General features: G+C 41.6%; 1 protein-coding gene across 1 annotated transcript in view; it reads right to left on the bottom strand.

Moving 5' to 3' along the window:
* LOC137285336 (uncharacterized) overlaps window positions 1-22,871 on the bottom strand; it is a 135,010-nt gene that overhangs the window by 57,877 nt on the left and 54,262 nt on the right. Inside the window, exons 30-34 of the mRNA XM_067817701.1 lie at window positions 16,263-16,430; window positions 3,576-3,665; window positions 1,408-1,521; window positions 840-1,085; window positions 442-580 (exon numbers count right to left, since the gene is read on the bottom strand). Of these exons, the coding sequence (XP_067673802.1) occupies window positions 442-580; window positions 840-1,085; window positions 1,408-1,521; window positions 3,576-3,665; window positions 16,263-16,430 (757 nt within the window). The remainder of the gene's footprint in view (window positions 1-441; window positions 581-839; window positions 1,086-1,407; window positions 1,522-3,575; window positions 3,666-16,262; window positions 16,431-22,871) is intronic.

Here is a 22,871-nt window from a genome sequence, read left to right as displayed (position 1 = left end):
GGTCGTTCTGAAAGGTATATTTCGTGCAATGGTATATTGGTCTCTTTGAGGAATGTGAGATGTGTGTACTACATGTTCCTACCATGGGTACTTGGAAGGATTATTTCCTGGTTCGTTTTCAACCGCTTCATGTTTCTTTGATTACAGAATGCCATTAAAACGTGGTCCACTGTAACATTTTATAGTTATAACATATATATGTCACCTACATTTGGGATTACACTTTCTTACTACAGCACAAATTCTTGCACTTTTTTCAAGTTTAGTCCCATCCGGGATTCGAACCCACACACTCTCAGTCAGTCAGTTAGTCACCTAGCCCGCTCAGCCACGGCGACTTCTACACAAACGAAAGTTGGACACGTCATTTAGAAAGTGGTCAAATGTAAAATATGTTATGTTTGGGATTGCACTTTCTTAGTAAGTTTCCCGGGTACCCACCTTGGTTGTGTGTACTGGCCGCCAGAGGGACACACACACTTGTGTCCACCAATCAGATTCCGGCACACGCTGTAGTCACGGCAGACATTGTTTTTACAGTTATTCCTCTCATTCGTCTGGCAGTACTTGCCGCTGAAGTCTACATACGTTGTATGCAAAGCATAATATTCAATATAACAATATTGACACAGTAACCCGTCCTATTTCTTCTGGTTATCACATATAATTCACCGGTATACTGAGTAAGATATTGTCGATTTCATCTCTACCGTCAATACATTTTGCGCAGAGCGAGTTCTATACTGGAAATATAACTATTGTTGATTAGCATAGTGGACTGCAAGCAGAGTCGTTTATAAGCCCTGCAAGTGATCATGTTTATCATGTTGAATACATACATGGTGTGTTCGCGCACTTCTTCTCATAGTATTGCTGGGTTGTGCCCGTTGTAGATTTCATCCTAGCCTGTTCTTCATTGAGTAAGACACACAAGTTGTTGGTGGTGAAGAAGCCGATGGCGACACAGGCTGAGTTACTGATGCATTCATTGCTGCAGACATCCACCGAGGAACTTGACAGGCTTCTGATGTAGCTAATGCCTGGATTGTAGTCAGTTTCGTTCTTTACCATGCTGCATTCCGTGGCTGAAAGTAATAAAGCACCGATACACTGACTTGGGGTGTACCCCATGTTACACACAATACGGATGATAGTTCACACATTCATGTATATCACTGACTGGGTGTTTCTTACTAGATCTTACACGATAGTGTCAAAACTCAAAGAACAATTTAGAGTTCTAAACCATTTCATATACAGACATTGTGTTTGTCCTCTTTGTGATTCACGTATCTGATTATGTTGTACTTGATCACATCAAAATTCCACGTAAATGTAATTTAGCTAAGATTGCACCATAGAAGTAGACATAGATGCATATAGCACCATAACATACTGATCACCTACCAGCAGTACACTGGCAGTCGAATCCCCCAAGTTTGGGTTTACAGGTGGCTCCATTCAGACAGGGGTTAGACATGCAGTAGTCGATCTCAGTCTCACACTTGTCCCCGGTATAGCCTAGACAGACATAGCACAAGACTGTGAGTCAGGTTATCCACCTCAGGACAATATCCATTCAGCCAAAGTTTGAACTGTTAAAAACAACTGGACAGTCATGAAAACATTAAGACACATAATAATGGTTGCCTAGTTTCACAGCTTCACTCCCGTCCATGGAAACATTGGGATACACATGTACAGGGATGTCTCACCTGAATTAGATTCGTTATATTATTTGGAATTCGACCTGTTATACGTGGCACGCTTTTGCAAACATAGGGCTATTATTCCCACAAGGGTTCCAAACGCCCACACTATTGCCAATCATGTGCCTAATACAAAATGGAACAACGACCTGATAAAACCTCACCATTAACATTAGCAGTAGCATCTGGAGGAATAACTATTCCCCCAACTAAACAATATCCGTCTAATAACAACAGACTGGAACGAGTCAGCTTCTACTGAAGATGATGTTTTACAGGACAGAACTTGATTCTGGATCGTCCCCAAGTCACCTACTGTTCCCTACTCAGAACTGGTCCCAGCAGCTACACTATCAAAGTCCCAGCAGCTACACTATCAAATCCTCGGTAATCTCACTTGGTTGGTTGGTTGTGTTACGTCACTCAGTAATAAATCCAGATATAGTGGTGGTCTGGACCAGACAATCCAGATACCATGAGCATCAGTCTACACTGTGGTAACCAAGTCAGCAAGCCTGACTAGCCGATCCTGTTGACAAACGTTGTCTTATGACAAACATGAGTTACTGAAGACCAGTTCTCATCCGGATCCTCAATCCCATGTGAACATTTAAATTTGGTCAGGTCAGGACGTGCCAAGCAAATCATAACTAGACAACATCAGAGTGACTGTTCGTTTCACACAATTTTAAGCAATCATGTTCCCTGTTTCCCATTCAGGTCGTTGATCGAATATGTGAAACAAGTAGACTGAAAGCAACAAACAAATTTACAAAGATTACAAATCCACACAAATGAATGTCTGTAGGAGAGTAGCAGTAGACCATTCAATGCAGCTCAGTTACAACGGCAATATAGTCTAAAAGTAGTGATTATGGAAACCATTATTGTCATCTTGAATGAAGTCTGCTCTTGACCGGTGGTAATAAAACTGATCCTGTCCTTTTTGACAGCCACGTGACTGGCAAGATTCTAGAAAAGCATGCTAAATATGCCAAATACACTGTCGTCAGATTTTCTATTGTTCTCGGTGCCTTTGATTTGGTACCACCTGATCTCTCAGCGCAGATCAGGAGAGTGCCCGGGTTCTCCACGGGAGAGTACAGATATCTGGGTAATGAAAGAGGGAGCAGGGTTGGGGAGTCTACATATTCTCCGGAAAGCTGTTGATGGGTTCGACTAGGCTACGTATCCCCGGAAGAAGTCCCATTCGCAGTCTGGTCTGCGTGTAGATGGGACGACGGCCCTGAGCTGATGATGAGCCAGGATCACCTGAACCCACTCAGCTGCATTTTCATATTAATCTGTAATTGTGGGTATTTATAGCTGCGCTTGTAGCCGTGCAATCAAATGTTCGCTCAAGGCGCTACCAAGAGGGTACAAACGGGGTACAGATCCTGAAGCAAGCATGTACCCCATCACGTAAAATAACTCTCTCCTGGCCTGGAACATTCTGTAAGCTGCGGGATGAGATTATGCTGGTTTATCAATCCAGTTCTATATAGTTCCTTGTAAGCCCAGATGCCAAACACAGCCTTGGCTGAGAATGAAAGGTGAAACGTGATGTATCTAGTATACTATGACTATAGCATAAATATCCCCGGACCCTTCAGTGATATCATGGATTAGTCGATGTTGCAGTATTCGGGCTACTCTAAAACCTTCAGTTTTGACGACTGCTTGTCTGAATATAGCGGCTGGAACCCTATTCTTAACGGAAACACCTGTTTACAACAAGAATGCAATGTTCACTTCGCAGGGAAATACGAGTATGTATCGATATAAGGACATTCACATATACGTACTCACCTTTGTTTCAGTTAACACAGTCTTTGACAGATATGGTGAAATGCATGGATAGCTCACCTGGTTTACAGGTACACACGAGTCGATGATAGATATAGGTGCACGTAGATGTACCACCAGAAGAACAAGCATCGGCGCATAATGTTGTGTCTGCAATGTATATTTGAGTAGAAAAATATCGTTGTCATTACCTTTGTTCATTATGCAACACACTATTTATCAACAAAAACACTTAAATAAAGTAGCTCAAATACACTACATCTTTATTTCTAATAATGTAATTGTCCAAATAAAATGATATTTCATACTTATCCTGATTCGTGTTTATTATGCTTGTCTCCTCCCTCTATGCTTCTTGAAGCAGACGTACAATCTCACTCACCCTCGAGTAGAGACGTTTCCCGCCCTTACCGGTCACATGACCTGCCATGCTGGTCACTCTCTCCGACTTCTTAGCCCTTCACATAATACAACATTTAGATCCCAAGCTAGGGCATTGAACTGTCGTTGCCTGTCTTCCAACTTGAACCAGCGATGTAGGGCGAGTAATTCTGGCACATTCTTCAGCTTTATCCCTGTTCTCATGGTGATAACGGAGCTGAGTCCTGCCAGGTAAGTCGAAAATGAGGAACATCTCGAGTCCTCATGTATGTCGTAAATGACATAAGTAATCTGCCACTTGAGGATGTGAGGTTTTCCATGCCTTTCCGCATGACACATATATCTCATAACCCACACATGCGTCATCACATGTGCGAGTAGAGCCAAGGTTACTACATCCACCGCCCTTGTAGAATATCCTCGCTTCTTTAAGCAAGCCTTGATACGATCCATAGTTTAGTTGGAACGATGACGGCTTCCCTTGAGTTTGACTGGTGTGCGGATGGACGAGAAGATTCCTCCCATTGCTGCGGATCCGGTACTGGACATACAAACGCTTGTATCTGTTGGTTGAACCGTTTCGCAAATAGGTCTACTTGCGGTGATTCGAACGTTTGACTGAGTAACGAAACGCTTCCTGATGTAACATCTGTCCTGTCGGAGATGGTTGCTAACTTTCATGACTTTCATGACGTTGACGATGTCGAACAGGTAGCTGTAGGAGCGTGTGAGATCTTGTTGATCTATGCCTGTTTATATAAAATGCTATTGTTCAGTTGTCTGTATGGACAATCAGTAGTTTGTTCCTCAGTTCGTTCGACCAGTGTCTTACTGCAATGGCTACAGACTTCATCTCCAAGTGCTTGGTGTGAAGTGTTCCATCCGGCGTTGTCCGAGTTCCAGCTGCAACTCCGTTGTCTAGCGACGCATCTCAGTAGAAATGACTGTTGCAGTCCGGCTGTGTCAAAATATGTTCCTCCGCAAACGTTCGACCTGTGAGTCCGCATAGCAAGTGTGGTTTCAGTGTGTCCTGTTTTCAGTGTGTCCAGTGGGGCTGTTCGATCTGTACCAGGTAAACTTTCAGGAACCGTTGTAATGGGTGTAGCTGTAGTCTTCCCCTTCGGCAAGTTTTCTTGCACTGGGGTGAGTAGACCGAGACGACACTGTCACTGTCGCCGTGGTAGCGGAGAGAATAGAGCTTGCGCTGTCCTATCCTGAATCTTGGTTCAACAGTCCCTTGGGACTACAACGCGATTTAGTGGTCTAATGAATCGAATCCCTAGGAATTGTAAATCTTCCTGATGCTCTAACTTTGGTAGATTTACAAGCATCCGAGTTGTGTAAGCAGTCTGATCGTGAAATTCAGCTGAGTTGACTGATCTTGTATTGTACATGAATGGTGTCTAGGTAGGAAGCGTTGCATATCCCTGGACGATGTAGGTAGGTTATGATGGGTTCGGTTACCCAGTAAACAACCAAGGGGCCAATGATATTCCAAAAGGTAGGTCATTCCACTGGATGAATTCCATTGAATACGAAGTGAAGATATGTTCTAGAATGTGTCGGAATGTGTAGGTACGCATTTGTAGATCAGTGGATGGATGGGTGGGTGGGTGGTTGGATGGATGGATGGGTGGGTGGGTGAGATATCAGAGCTGCGGAAGGGGGATCATCCTGAACCTGTCGGGTCTGAGTAGATAATGATTGTTGAATTCCTTCATATTGTGGATGAGCCTGACCCTCCCCTTGCAATTTTTCTTTGGTACAAAAGAAATCGAGGACTAGCATCCTTGCGTGAGTTCCAGTGGATTTAATTCCTTGATTACGCCTTCTTTCTATAAAGACGATATGGCATTGGCTAGTTTGTCCGTTCGATCCTGTGTGTACACGAAGAGAGCTGGGTCTCTTGTGAGAGACGGTGTAGACTCAGGGGGTATTTCAAGCATGGGAAATTAGTTACCGAGCCGGATACACGCCGTACAACCCGAAAACAACCCAGTGAATCCACTACAACCCGAAGAACACTGACAGCACGACGCCCTAGCTCTCGCACTACGCCAGAACCGATTGCACTTCCATCGGGGCGTGGCCATGGCTCGGGTGTCATTAACCACGAAACTTTGAACAGCGATACCAGTGTAAATGATAATTTAATTGATGAGGATTCTAGTCTCTGCAGTGACAACCAATCCACCAGTGTCAATGAGGGGGTGAATTTGCGCATTCTATCATGAAAACGGACTCTCGGGTAAATATCACGATCCAAACTTTATTAGCTATATAAGTTCATTTGATATTGTGTGTCTGACAGAAACCTTCCTTAGTACAATACCACAGCATTGGTTGGCGGACTTCGATATGTGTTTTGTACCTGCTGTTAAACTGGCAAAATATGGTCGCTTGTGCGGTGGTGTATGCGTATGTATAAAGAAGACATTCAGCGAGCATTTTCAAAGAATTACTACGGGAGTGGATAACCTCGTTTGTATAAAGCTTAGTAAAATGTCTTTGGCTTTACCAAGGATATTATACTCATATGTGTGTATATCCCTCCTAAGGGTTCTAGCTATTATCAAACAGTTAATATCTCACTTGATAAGCTTGACGAATTCCTATTTGAAAATATTTCTTTCTTTAGTAACTGTCCATTTCTTCTTTGTGGCGATATGAATGCTAGAACAGCAAGTGAGAATAATCCTTGTACACAAGAGGCTGATGCCGTGGCTGACGATATTATTGGTTCTCCCTTTATTGATGGGGATCACCGTTCTGTCGGCGAGAGGAAATCCAGTGATGATGTGATAAACGCTTTTGGCCGAAAATTGTTAAATATATGCTACACATATGGATTTTTCATTGTTAATGGACGAGCACCTGGCAATGATAATGGTGAATTTACTTACATATACGTGCCCTAGGAAGTAGCGAAAATGACTATTTTATCTCTTCAACTGAGTTTCTTGACATCATAGCTATGCTAAATGTTGGACAGCGTATTGAATCTGACCACCAGCCTATGGAACTTTTTTGTTACTCCCCTAATTTGTCATCTGATAAACAACAAAGGTATTGTACTTAATCTCATGGAAACGTACAAGTGGAACAGTGTTCTATCAGACAACTTGCTTGAAGGATAAAGCTTAGACCTTTTTCCATAGTTTAACCGAATACATAGATATTAATATAGATGGTGCTCTTAACCAATTCGCAAGTCATATACTGGATGCAGCCAAATGCATGAAAGGACCTGCAGCTAGATCCCAGATTTTAAGACGCCAACCTTTAAACGACGATTGTAGGTCCGCAAAGCGTGACGCGAGAAGGGCACTTAGGACATTTAGACTTACACGAAACGACAACGATAGAAAGACTTTCTGTTCTTTGATAAATAAATATAAAGAATCATGCAGAAAATATAAGAGCAAAAAAAGACTGAAAAACCTGAGCACTTTCACCCAACATTCTAGTAAGTTTTGGCGGGAGATCCGTTCCCTAAACAGTAAAGATAATGTGGCCTGTTCTTTAACAACCGACCACTAGGTGTCACACTTCCGTTCCGTCTTTTCACATTTTTCTGAAGATTCTGATTGTAATGATGCAGATATCTTTCTGGAATCTACGGCTGATTCGGAGACCAGAGGTTATACTGAAGTTGATGCCGAAATACTTGATTCAAAAATAACAGAAACCGAAATTGTTGATGCTATAAAATCTCAAAAGCGGAAAATCACCTGGTCCGGATAAGATTTTAGTTGAGATGCTAAAAGCCTCCCAAGACATAATATTGCCATTTTTACATAAATGTTTTAACTGTGTTTTTAAGACTGGATATTTTCCAAAATCATGGGCACAGTCTATTATAGTACCTTTACACAAAAAGGGCGACATCATTAACCCTGATAATTACAGAGGCATATTTTTGACGAGTAGTATTGGTAAATTGTTTACATCTATCCTCAACAAAAGACTAAACATGTGGGCAAATATTATAGACAAAATCCCTGAAACACAGGCTGGCTTCAGGAAAGGCTATTCCACATCTAATCATATTTTCACATTGTATGCAATTGTGCAAAAGTACTTAATAAGAAGAAAACTTAAATTGTATGTAGCATTTATCGACTTTAGGAAAGCATTTGACTCGGTAAATCGACAAAAATTGTGGTCTTGTTTAAGGCGGGCGGGATTAGAGGGGAAAATGTTACTTATGTTACAAGGTATTTATGCCAACGTAAAGGCTTGTGTGCGCAGCAATGTGGGACTCACTGACTATTTTGAGTGCCCACTGAGTGTGAAGCAAGGATGTTTGTTAAGTCCTATTCTATTCTCCTTTTTCAATTGGCGATTTAGAAAATGAAATAATCCATAAAGGGAACCATGGTGTACAACTATACACTGATGTGTTTGATATTTTAATGCTGCTGTTTGCCGACGACGTGATATTAGTATCGGACACAGTGGTAGGTTTACAGAACCAACTAGATATTTTGGAGAACTACTCGAAAGTATGGAAATTCTCGACAAGTCAAATATTGTTGTATTTAGAAGGGGAGGGCATGTCGCTTGTGGTGACAAATGCTACTATAACGGTATTTCAATGCAAATAGTTCCTGAATACAAATATCTTGGAATACTTTTTAATTATACATTGAATATGGGTAAAACTGCCATTGCCCTATCGGTAAAAGGCTCTGGTATATTTACTGTCATCACTCTATCCATTAGCGCCAATAACGCCAAAACTGTTTTTTAAACTTTTCGTTGCACAGATTCAACAAATGCTTTTGTATGAGGCAGAAATATGGGGTTTCCAGACTTTCGAACAGATTGAAAAAATACATCTGCTAGCATGTAAGAAGTTTCTTAATGTCAATATTCCAACACCAAACTATATGGTGTATGGGGAATGTGGACGATACCCACTATACACTATACATGTTACGTGGGCATCAAATATAAGACATCTGTTAATTTCGTATGGATTCGGGTATGTGTGGATTTTCCAAGGGGTCGGTAACGAGTGGCTGTTTATGAACGAATTCCGTCAAAGAGCCGTGGATATGTTTCGACAGAATTGGATGGATACCCTTAATTTAAGTTCTAGATTTGATGTATATAGATCCTTTAAAACGTTGATAGAACCTGAGACATATTTGACAAACATTACAAGCAAGAAACTTAGAAATACAATTAAGATTTGGCTTAACAGATATAATGATCAATACTGGCCGTCACAAGTCACTGGCCAAGCATCTAAGATTTTGTCCGGTCAGTATGGCGGATATGGATGATATCGGGGATGTTGTTTATATGTGACGCTTCTACCGAGTTAAGAAAGGAGTACATTCCACAGAAATACCTGCGTTACCCTACAAGGGAATCACTTATAAGAATTCTATCATCAAAAGACGAATCTGTCCATGTTAAATTAGCTCTCTGTTTCTAATACATTCATTGTCGTTAAGGAAGTGTCTCATTTCTCCTGGTAACTAATCTGACAATGCTATGATGCTTTTTACGCTTTGCAATCATGTCAATATGTTGTCTGTCATCATAACACTATGTATACGGGCCAGAGGCCTTATGCACAATAAACCATCTTGATCTTGATCTTGACTGGAATGGGATCCTGTACCCTGTTCTCGGGATGTGAGAAACCTAGTTGTCGTGGAGATGCCCCATTTCTTCCAGTAGCGTTGAAGACGTCCATTTACTCAAGTCGTACCGAAACTGATCTTCTCTGCTTCCTTCCTCTTGTGCCTTTGGAAGGGCGTTCTATCAAAAGTGAGCTCTTGTTGGTTCCAGTGGAGCGGCAAAAAGAGCCCTTGCTGTTTTGAGAGTTGGCATACTTTTTGCCTCTGGCTTTCTGTACTCCGGAAGATTTCGACTTGTTGGAGTAGCGCTGGGGGGTCTGTCTTCTGATGGTGGCCAAAGCATTAGTGGACTTGATCATCATGACTTCACCTGAATCGTGAGTAACTGTCATGACGACGTCCTCAGAAGACTATGGTTGACAAACAAGGATTCTGTAGTAGTGGCTAGGTAAATCTGTCGCTCCAAGACGAAGCCTTGTCTCGAGTGCTGAGAGAATCATTCGGAATCCGAAAGCAGGAGATGAGTGCCAAAGAAAGTTTGCCTGGTAGTAGTATGCAGCTGCACTAGATCCACTTTTTAAGTGCAGGTCCGAGGCTCACTGATGAGTTTGTAGTTTTCATCCACTTCAGGTGCTTCCATAACAGGTTCTATGTGAAGCAGAGGAAAAAGAGCATTAAAGGACGGGATGTGCTGATTCTGATGCTTTGTTGCCGAGCTGAAGACCATAGATAAACTTCGGAAACGGTAAGATGTCAATGCAATCGGGTGAAAGGTGAGTCAAAATCATCGTCCCCCATCATGAAAGTAAACACATCATTGGATTCCTTCGATGGGGATGCTTAGTTCAATTCGTTGGTTATCCATGATGTTATTTCCGAGTCCGAGAATGCGACCTCTTTGTCATCCTCCAATGCAGATCAGCGAAACAATTCCCTGTCCGAGTAATCCTTGCCCAGCTCCAGCTCAGTGCACGAATGTCTTTGCGAATGCTCCAAATGAGTGAGTGAGTGAGTGAGTTATCCTTGCAGCGAACCTCAGAGCGTTCCCCTCGCCTGCATGATCCTCTGGAGTGGTCCTCGTGCATGCTCTGAAGTCTGACAATGACGACACTAGGTGTCTAAAATTGTAATATTCAGGGTGAATCCTTCCCCATGAAGCGTGATCCCTGCGAGCACAAGGTGATTCGTTAAACGGTGGCTCTGACGAAGTGATGCAACAGATGGTGAAGACTTCTTCGAAAGTGAGCGTTCATCCAGTACATCCTCTTCTTTCGAGAGTGGAGTCACGCCTGTGGATCATGCATTCAGGACTACTGTCATCAGCAGTGACAGGAGTTTCCTTCCTTCTTCAAAGCAGCGCTTCATTATGTTTATCATATGTTAGGTGAACCGTTGAACGAAGAGCCCAGTGTCGAGAATCTGCTGTGCATGCTGCAGCTGCGAGCAGATGATACATCCGATGTGTTAAAGCCACCAGTTGAGGTGCCAGTTGTCTGCGTTGAAGGAAGGCCCTCAGATGAATTAAGTGATTCAAACATCGGAGCCGGACAGTGGCTTCAGCGAAGATCTAGATGCTGCAGACTTCGTCCTGGACGATGTAGACGATTCAGCTTGAGATGATGAGTCCGATAACGACGTCTTGTGAGACATGGCTGCTGCCTCCATGATGTCGTAGTCCTGCCCCCAGGGCACGCCAGGCGAATTACTAGAAAGTAGATGTGCACTAGACGTACATCAGCAGCAATTATCACATGGTTACTAGACGCATTATCAACCGATTTACCGGACACAACTTTGTCTTTGCACGTCTATGAACAGAAAACAAGTACAGATTACGTTATTAAGAATGAATCTTTCACGTTACCCTTTACATTGTTATTCATTTTTCATGCTTGGAAAGTATACCTCCATTTCTGAAGACAATGACTTTTTATTTGTTTATGTTTACACTTAGTCCCCATTTCGAACAATATTCAAATAAAACATCTAATTGCCTTTGCAGACCAACAGTTGAGAAAGAAAATATAACAACGTCATCTGCAAATAACAACAACATTAGGTCGTCAATAGTCTGGTTAACAAATATACCATAATTGCAGGCTTCATACATTTCGTGCACAAGTTCATTGATAAAGAATATACATAATACACGACTTAGAATACAACCTTGTTTAACTCCAGCTGATGTACTGAACGATGGTGTCTTATGATTACCGACTTTGACCGCTGCTTTAACGGAAGAATACATGTTTCTTATGACATTATAGATTTTACCATGACATCAATTTTTTACAAGGAGATATAACAATTTTCTTCTGTCAACAAGGTCAAAGGCCTTTTTAAAATCTATAAATGCACAATAAAATCTACCTTTGTGCTTACTCAGATATTTAGTACATAAGGCCTGTAAAGTAAATATTTGGTCTGCAGTGAAATACTCTGGGCGAAACCCCGCTTGAGATTCAGCAATTAGTCCATTCATATCTAACCAAATTCTTAAACGTTTTTCTATGATTTATGTAAAAACCTTTCCACAGCAGTTCAAGAGACATATGCCTCTGTAGTTGTTTGGGTTATTTCTTGGCCCTGATTTAAATAACGGGGTTATCATACCAGTATTCCAGATATCTGGAAATACTCCACTATCCTAGACTTTATTGAACAATAAGAGTATAAAAGGTAAGAAGTATGAAGTACTCAGCTTTAAATATTCAGGTGGTATACCATCATCAATAGGGGCTTTACCTGGTTTTAAATCCCGAATACTGTTAAGTAACTCCTTTTCTGTGATTACACTATTCAGTATGTCATTAGAGATCTACTGGGAAATTATCACAGGATTCACAAAGTTCACAAGTGTGGATATCAAAAAAACTATACGCTGCATCATCGAACCAGTTATTTTGGGATTTTTTGTTTGGATTCAGTAGATCGGAAAAGTGGGAGAACCATGCGTCTGGTGTGATGCTCCTCTATCTGGTAACAATCGACGTGTCACTGTTCTCCAGGAGAGTCTGCAATCACTTTGAGAGGCGGCATTTGAGATCTCATCTGCAATCATTTTATCGTATTGGGCTTTCCTCAACTTGCAGTAACGTTTAAAGTTTGCTTTAGCTTGCAAATAATTTGCTAGGTTATTTTTGCAATGATACTTTCTAAGTTTAGTGAGATATTTATATTCCTCTGATTTCAGAAAGTTGCACTCATTGTCAAACCATGGTGGTTGTTTTCTACATTTTTCCTTAAAATTGTTTGCATTATAGCCCACATTGGAGCAGAGTAGTTGGGAAATATTTGTTAATTTGGAAACAGCGACATTAACATCAATGTCTAGGGATGAAACAAATTCCTCCATGCATGTATCTATAATATTATCAGAGACCATCGCCTGAAGGTGTTCATAGCTAGTATCATTCATTCTAAAGGGAGGTACTCGTACCATCGGTATGTCATTATGGACGTTTGTACATTGCTGTGTAGGGAAAATATTAGTAAAGGTAGGCAAGTGGTAGGTGATCTGATTCTGTCCTTGTGAGTACTGACATATCCTCCATATTAGGAAATAAGCAAGCACTGATGACAAAATAGTCTACTATACTGGTTCCAGTGTTAGAAATAAATGTCCAGTTAGCAGGGGTATCACTGGTGGTACGTCCATTGACGATATCCATGTTCATTGTTTTACAAAGAGTGGGCATCTCAAGACCATGGTTATTCACAAATGTGTCACGGGAAAGTCTCGGTTTTACGTAGGGGTCTTCAGTATACAAGTCATTATCTACAGGTATGTAATTGGCATTATCATCAAAAATGAAATCATCATCAGTTGCTGTTCTCGCATTAAAGTCTCCACATATAATGAAAGTTGAATTCACACCAAATTCTGTTTTCAGTTGGTGAAGCTTGTTCTCCAGCAAGTTGATCCCACTGTCGTCTAGACCATGGTACTCCGTCGCCCCAGCCGGGTGTACGTGTATACATATATAGAAGACGGGATAAGGGAAATCAATATACACTGATTGAAGGACAATACAGTTGTCCCATGTATCTTTAATTCTGGAAAAATACATCTTTATCCGATCTCTAACACATACAGCGACACCACCGGAGTATCTGCTACGGTTGTGGCGACGTTTCGCTTCGCTTGTAAAACAGAAATAATTATGCAATGTAGTGTTAAGTAGAGCTTGTGTATCATTATTCATAGTTTCTGTAAAGCCTATTACGTCAAACAGGCTAACAAAAGATACACAATCTTGAAAGATTAAAGCTGATCGCAACCCATTTACGTTCCAAGTACAGAAGGAAGCAGTTTCATCAGGTGAGTCAAGGGACGGGTCATTACAGGTACGAGTATCACTGGGGCCACGGCCATGCTCCTATGCAGTATCCGGTCGCCCTGGACTGGACGTCACTTACGTCACGCTGTAGGAGTTATCGCCCGTCGGATTGTCGGCCTTGTCCTTACGTTGTGTAGATGAGGGTCTCTGAATCCAGTTACGTCGCTGACCGATCTACTTTAGATCGTGTTTAAGGTCATCAAAAATATAGACACTGCCGTTGATAACAAGCTTGTCATAACTCAAGAAGGCCGTACAACCCTCACTTCGTGCATGGTCCGTGAATGGGAAGAGCTGTGATCTGAGCCATCTCACCCTCTCCGTGAAATCTTCTGAGATGCGAAAGTTTGTATTACCTTTCAGGAGCGATTAAGGATGTTACTTTTATCCTTGTAAGAGGCAAACTTTACAATGACAGGGCGATTTCCTGTTTTGGCTTTTAGTCGATGTGCCCGCTCTATCGGTACAGTATCAGCGTTTTCTAGTTTAAGGGTATCGCGAAGGAAGTTTCTCACTTTGGCTTCACTATCCTCACACGAGTCCCCCTTATGGTCAGTGAGTCCATGAACTATCAGATTTGATCTACGTGACTGTGCCTCGATGTTGTCAGTTTTAATTTCTAAATCAAACAGTTTCTGTTTCAAATCCTCATTTTCTGCCTTTAGGTCAGCAAATTTATCTCCAAAGTATTTAGAAAATCTATCAAACTTTGAGTTCATAGCTGATATCTCATCCTGAATTGTTTTCAACGTCTTTGCAATGGCAGCCATATTAGCCAGGTGGGAATGTGCCTGTTCACTCCCACCCGGTAAACATTCGCCCGCCACGTTTTTTTTTTTTTTTGTTGACAATCTGGTTTGTACTCCGTTCTTACTGGAGTCACTATTCTAATACCGACCACCAGTTCTGGGTCCAGGATTGCTTTCAACGTCACCCGACAAGACAACAAGCACACACAAGTACACAAACACTCTTGCACCCATCTTGATACCCGGTGTTAGCGTAATACCGGGGATCTTCCAGCCACGTTTTTTCCAATCTTTGACAAAACGTTCCAATGGTGGCCCTCCAAACATCAGTTGACACTCCCATGGTACTCACTCATATATCTGGCACGTCCTAGCGCCAAATATGTGGCAGTATGTTCCCTGTTTCTTGACTTGTACCAATTCGATCTCGGACACAACACACCCAGCTGTCAACACTGCTGGTCACGTGTACACACCTTTCCAGAAAGATGCTACAGAACTATACCCTCAAGCATCATAAGCATCAGTGGCGGATCAGATCAGATCGGTGATAAATGATACTTTCACACACATCAGACACTCCCTAACAATTTTGCTAAAATCATAAAACTAACACTATTAATTGCAAACACCTTCCACCTAATGGAATATTCCCCGAATAGAAATTAAAGGTGTATTTGAAAGAAGTTTTAGAATAATAACTAGAAACTCTCAAACAAAGCAGTGTAGTATTTCAATGGCAGATCAGCTCAGATCAGAGATACATATATGTCACATTTTTCACACACCTCAAATACACCCTAACATTATTTTTAGATTATGCAGGTATCACTCTTACTTGCAAACACATTTCACCTGATGGTACATTCCCCTCATAAAACTTAAAGGTGTATGTGAAAGATATTTCAAGCAGTAACTTGAAATAATCAAACAACGGCGTGTAGTATTTCAATGACGGATCAGAACAGATAGGCGATATGTCATATTTTTTACAAACCTCAAATACACCCAAAATGTTTTTAAGTCATAAAACCATCACTCTTACTTGCAAATACCTTTCAACTAAATGTATGTTTCCCTTCTAAAAACTGAAACGAATGTGTGAAAGAAGTTATAATTGACACAACTCTGACTATCTTCGAAGTGAATCGAGAATGGAAGCCAGTGAGCTATAACATACCACCTTGAAACGTTACTACAAATCTCCTGTACTAATAGTGACACTAATAACAATTATTTGACTTAAACTAAAGTGGCAAATAGTTAACGTATCTTCTACGTGTAGATTTTCAGTTGTCTATTTTTGTATAGAGGACCGAAATACGAAAGGATATACACGCCGTATATGGACCCCAAGTTGCCTCCAAACGTCTCGTCTGGCGATGGAGGAGAGAGTGACAAGCACGGGAGGTCATGTGACCGATAAGGGAGGAAAAGGTAGAGGGAGGCTATTCGTGGGTGAGTGAGATTGTACATTCGCTGCAAGAAGGGAACATTAAAGGGATTTGACGTATTCCACTATCTTCGCATAGAGAGAGGAGATAAGCATGATGAGCATGAGTCAGGATAATATGCTGTCACTTAGACTACATTTGTTTGGATAACGACTTCAATAGTATGTATTGAATCATAATGTGTCCCAATAGCGTAGCCGCAGTTCATGGTAAGATGACACTGACTTACTTCCGGGTTTACAGTCACTAACTGACTTTGAGCCTGTCTGTTCTGTAATCTGGTCTGTGTTGCACTCCGTGCACTGCGTCTGTGCGGTAGAGGCTTGGTAGAAATGGAGAGGACACGCTGTACAGGGAGCGTAGCCAGTCACTGAGTACTGACCTGTGAGACACGGTGCTGAAACAGACGAACACCGCCACAAGGTAGCAGAAATACCGGACACAGTAGATATAGTATTGCTGCATTTCACACGTCAGAGTAACCAACAATTTCCACAATTTATGACAGTAAACGAACCGTGTTACTTATACTCTAGTATCAAACACTGTTTTTCACGTCAAATAATCATTAGTCTTCTACTACAAGCAAGTCATGGGATCCAAAACAGGAATAGGTACAACGAAATCTTCCCTATAATGTTCTTAACGCAACTTCAACATCTGACACAACCATACAGTCTCTGTATCTTACACACCCACGCTGTCTCTACATCTGACACAACCACACAGTCTCCACACATCTAACACAATACAGTCCAAAAATCTGACACAACCAAACAGTCTCTACACCTGACACAACAACACAGTCTAAACATCTGACACAACCACACAGTCTCCACATGTGGAACAACACAGTCTAAACATCTGACACAACACCACATTCTCTACATGTCAAACCCGCATAGTCTCTACATCTGACACTACAATACGCGTACGATGCCTCTATCTGACACATCTAACAAAACTATTCAGTCACTATATCTGACACAACCATACGGCCTCTCTATCTGACAGAACCAGACCTTCTCTACATCTGACACCATCATGTATATCTCTACACCTGATACAACAACATAGTATAAAACAGTTTCTACATCTGACACAACCATACAGTCTCCACATCTGACACAACAATGCATTCTCTTCATCTAACACAACAACACAGTCTCTACATCTGACATAATCACATAGTCACTATATCTGACACAGCCAATCTCTCCAATTCTCCTATTCTCGAAAGCGTCCCAGCTAAGACAGATCCTATCTAGTTAGGACAGGAGTTAGGACATCCTACTGTGAAGATAAGACCCATTCTCGAAAAGATCTTATCCTTGTCCTAAGTTGAGTAACAGATCCTAGCTAGGATAGCGAGTTCTTCAGCAGGTGAGATAGAAAAAAACCTTCATCAAGTTCACCTAAATATTATCTATAATTCAATGCATGAAAAACACATATGTAAGAGCAGCTACGGCCTCGTGTACAAAACACATATGTAAGGGCAGCTACGATCTCGTGTAGAAGACAAATGGTGAGACTAGAAATCAAAGTAAAAGGCTCGAAAGTGGTGAAATTCAGCTTTTGGTGGACTTACTTGATCTAGAAGAAATTGTAATGAATTATATTTATAATAATAATTCATTGTATCCAGAACAATAGAGTGAACTTGTACCCGAATAGATCTAAACTGTTTTATCAGGTCTAAGTATTGTTACATGTTCAATATTTTCATCACATCAAATTCATTGATTAAACTAGGACATAATATTGGATTTTGAAAGTCTGTCAAAAAGAGAATTAAGACGTGCAAATATAGTTTCATTTGATTTTTTAATGATTATCAGGACTTGAACTTTCATTCATCTCACAAAGTGAAAATTCACCTAGGAAATAAACAGTAAACTTAACGAGTTGGTCTTGACATTGACATTTCAGAGGAATGTGACAGAAAAGAGCGATGTTGTGAATTAAAAGGGATAGAATAGGTAAGAATAAAAACCTCTCCGTGGTGGGCCTAGATAGGGGAATTTTATTCCCTGAACTGAACGTACATCACCCAGTTAGGGCTGATCCCCCGAAGCTGTTTTTTCACTGGGTTACTAACAGCCAAGGAGACTTTAATCTTTCAACTCCGCAGCCCAGTCAGCCTTCCTCCGGTAGTCAAACCAACCTTACTGGAGATGTGACTTGCCCCAGGGGAAGGCACAGAACCCGGCCAAGAATATCTTGGTCAAAACATCTCAAATCCTTGAGAAATACTTGAGTGTGCGATGGCGACTGGATGGCCTGATAATCCACGTATTAATGGCAAGTCGTTTAAGCTGCATTGGGAGAATGCCATGCCCATGTATGCTTACCTGACGGAGCAAAATCTCCGAGATCAACTTCGGCGGCTTAAACATCTACTGCCCCGTGAGCCAGTTCAATCCACAACTGGTGCCCGTCAGGAACCTTTGCAAGAGCAAAATGCTCAAGTGGCAGCAGACCCAAAACTGCTGATGGACGTCCGCGTGAACCTCTTTCCTCTATCTGATGGAAACTCTTCTCAGAAAAGGCCAATTGGCCCCGAAATTTTGGACCCTCACTCTTCCTCTTCTTCAGTTGCAGACCTTATCGAAAATCCTGTTTATATTTTGTTTACATCTAATTATGAGGAAAATTGTGATTTACCTTTGGAGAAACGGAGTCCATTTAAACAACTAGACGTATCTTTTTCCAAAAATGAAATTGATTTACTTAATGAAAGTATCTCTCTAAAAGTCCCCGCGGACTGTTCATTACATGAAGTAAATTGTTGTGTCTATGCTGCCGCTCGAACCTTGGAGGAACTTCACACAGTTTCCAAAGAAAAATGTCCCAATACTAAGAAAAATAAACCAAAGAAAAACCGGTTTCAAGTAAAATTAACAGAAACTAGAAAATATATTTCCTGGATATATTTCCTGTGCCTGAAACTAAGATCATCAGGGAATCCCATGTCAAAACGACAAAAGGCAATTTGGAGAAAATTAAAATTACAGTACAAGACAACAAAAGAAAAGATACTTCTCCAAATTGTCGATTCCCTTAAGGCAAAAATAAAAGTTTGGACTGAAAGAAAGAAAAAATGGGAAAAGAGAAACAAATTTATCAAACAAAATAAACTATTTAGAAATAATGAAAAGCAATTTTACAGGCAACTTAAGACAAGTGGTGTTGATGAGCATGACAAACGGCCTCCCATGGCTGCCAATGAAAGGTTCAATTCTCTTGTGGACACAGGTGATGTTCCTCCATGGTTCTGCAAAGGTCGCTCAATACTTCTCCCAAAAAAAGGAGACTTGACTGATCCCAAAAACTTCCGCCCTATCAAATGTCTAAAACCTCAATACAAATTATTCACAGGGTGTTTGACGAACCTCGTGTCATCGTATTGCTCGTCCAATGAGAAAATTTACAGAGAGCAGAAGGGGACGAGAAAGGGATGTTGGGGGTGCAAGGATCAACTTCTTGTACAGAAAATGATTTTGGAAGAGGCTAAAACGTACCACAAGAAACCTCTCCATGTGCTGGATAGACTACAAAAAGGCATATGACTGTGTCCCTCACGAATGGATTCTGAAGTGTCTTCAGTGTATTGACCTCCCTGAGCAACTACTTGATTTACTCAAGTCTTTAATGAGTTGCTGGTCGAATCAACTTGAGATGTACTCGCAAGGACAGGTGCAGACTTCGGAATCTATTCCAATCAGAAGGGGAATATTTTCTGCTCAATAAGGAGGTGGGTTACCATCCCGGACCTCCTCAGCACAGATCCCCAACACTTCTTACTCATCTCCTCTACATGGATGACATCGAGCTCCTTGCCACAGGAGCGACCAATTTGAAAGAACAGGTTCTCCTTGTCGAGTCCTCTTCTAATGATATTGGCATGACTTTTGGGCTCGTCAAATGTAATACTCTTCATTTGGAACGTGGCAAGGTAACTAATGATGAATCGGTCAAGTTACAAGTGGGGGGAGTTATTTAGCATCTTGTGGAAGATCAGGCCTACACCTATCTTGGAATGCAAGTTCGAGACGAGCTCCAGAATGCCCAAATTCAGGATAAACTTCGGGCCGAGTATAAATCTCGTTTAAAGAAAATCTGGAGCTCCGAGCTAAATGCAAACGAAACAAAGTCAAAGCCACCAATACTTTTGCTGTGCCAGTCCTCTCCTATTCCTTTGGGGTAGTTGATTGGACAAAACAAGACATCCAGAGTCTTGACCACCTGACCAGAAGGATCATGTCTGATAACAGAGCACACCACCCTCGTTCATCTCTTAATCGTTTATACATACCAATCAATTCTGGAGGTTGGGGTTTGATTAATGTGGAAGCTCTTCATGATAGAATTCTATTGTGTACCTTTGCACATATTTATTTATCCGATGATCCTCTGGTGATGCATGTGAAGACTCACGATGAAAGTAAGGACTTCCACAGCTATTTTAAGCGTGCTAAGGTTGTTGGACACAATTTGAAATTGGAAGTTGATTTTGCTCATGGTGATGTACTGCTGGACGGTACAGCGATGGGAGTAAACCAGGTGAAGTCCTTTACCAAATCTGCCCAAAGTCGGTCCTTTGTGGAGAAGCTGAGAAAACATTGCATCATGTGTACATGCAGTGTGTGGAAGAGAACAGCAATCCAACCGACTCCTTCGCCTGGATGAAGTCGCCTGGTCTCAAATGTGAAACTGAGGGATTCCTTTTTGCGGCTTAGGACCAGTCACTTCCCACTCGCAATCGCCAGAATGTGATTCTTAATGTTAAGAAAATGTTAACATGAAATGTCGTCTTTGCAATGAATTTACAGAGACTGTCCAACACCTTGTCAGTGGATGCCCTTCCTTGGCACAAACAGCATATCTGAAAAGACATGATGGCATGGCTCGCTGCTTTTACTATCGTCTCTGCCATGCCTGTGGCTTTGACCTCGAGGTCATCCATGGTACAACCCTGAACATGTCCAGGGCGTCCTGGAAAATGATGCTTTTAAACTTCTCTGGAATAGGCCAATATACAGCCAGTGACGAATTCCAGCCAACAAACCTGATCTTGTCCTTTTTGATAAAACCAATGAAATTATTTATATCATTGGATTTTCTGTCCCTTTTGACAGCAACGTGATTGGCAAGATTCAGGAAAAGCATGATAAATATGCGGACCTCGCCTTTGAAATGTCTCGCTTGCATCCCAAGTACACAGTCGTCAGGCTCCCCATTGTTCTCGGTGCCCTTGGTGTGGTACCTCCTGATCTCTTGGCACAGATCAGGAGAGTGCCCGGGTTCTCCACCGGGAGCACAGCCCTTCTGACAATCTGGGTAATGCAGAAGGCTGCAGTGTTGGGGAGCCTCCATATTCTTCGGAAAGTTCTTGGCGGGTTCGACTAGGCAGTGTTTCCTGGGAGAAGTCCCATTCGCTGTCTGGGCTGCGTGTAGAGGGGGCGAGGGCCCTGAGCTGATGATGAGCTTGACCAGCCTGACTGTGCCAGGATCACCCAAACCCTCTCTGCTGCATTTCTATCTCAATCTGTAAAACATAATAATAATATCGGATGGTCATCGGGTGATGCATGTGAAGACTCGCGATGAAAGCAAGGAAATCCACAGCTATTTTAATCGTGCTAAGGTTGTTGGACACAATTTGAAATTGGAAGTTGATTTTGTTGATGGTGATGTACTGCTGGACGGTACAGTGATGGGAGTAAACCAGGTGAAGTCCTTTACCAAATCTGCCCAGAGTCGGTCCTTTGTGTACATGCAGTGTGTGGAACAGAACAGCAATCCAACTGACTACTTCGCCTGGATGAAGTCGGCTGGTCTCAAATGTGAAACTCTCGCTACATCTAACACAACCACACAGTCTCTACATTTCACATAACCATACAGTCTCTACGTCTGACACAACCACACAGTCTCTACATCTGAAACATCCATGCAGTCTCCACATCTCACATAACAATAAGGCCTCTCCATCTGACACAACACCGCAGTCTCTACACCTGACACAACCATAAAGTCACTATATCTGACACAACCATATAGTATTTCCATCTGATACAACCAGATATTTTTTTACACCTGAACCACCATACAGTCTATACATCTGAAAAACAGACAGTCTCTATATCTGACAAAACCAACAGTCTGTATATTTCAAACAACCACACAGCCTCAACATCTGACACAACAATACGATCTCTGCAAATGAAAAAATACATAGTCTTTACATATGACACACCCCTAAAGTCTCTACATCTCACCCAGCCACACAGTCTCTACATCTGAAACATCCATGCAGTCTCTACATATGACACAACAATACGGTCTCTTCATCTGACATAATCACACAGTCTCTATATCTGACACTACCAGACATTCTCTACATCTGACACAAAATTACGGTCTCTCCATGTGACACAACGATACGGTCTCTCCACAATTATACAAGTTCCTATATTTCACACAGCCAAACAGTCTCTACTTCTGACACAACCATGCAATCTCTACATCTGATACAACAACACAGTCCACACATGTGATACAACCAAACAGTCTCCACATCTAACGCAGTTATGCAGTCTCTACATCTGACACAACCATGCATGTATTTATATCTGACACAACCATACAGTCTCAACATCTGACACAACCATACAGTCACTACATCTAACGCAACCATACATTCTCTATATCTATCTCAATCATACAAACTCTACATCTAACACAACCAGACAGTCTCTACATCTGACACTGCCCAACAAATCAGCATCTACATCTGACACAACCATACATTCTCTACATCTGACACAACCAT

This window comes from Haliotis asinina, chromosome 5, assembly GCF_037392515.1.
Source record: "Haliotis asinina isolate JCU_RB_2024 chromosome 5, JCU_Hal_asi_v2, whole genome shotgun sequence".
Classification (NCBI taxonomy): Eukaryota; Metazoa; Mollusca; class Gastropoda; order Lepetellida; family Haliotidae; genus Haliotis; species Haliotis asinina.
The sequence above is the reverse complement of the archived record's forward strand: the minus strand, read 5'-3'. Positions and strand labels throughout refer to the sequence as shown.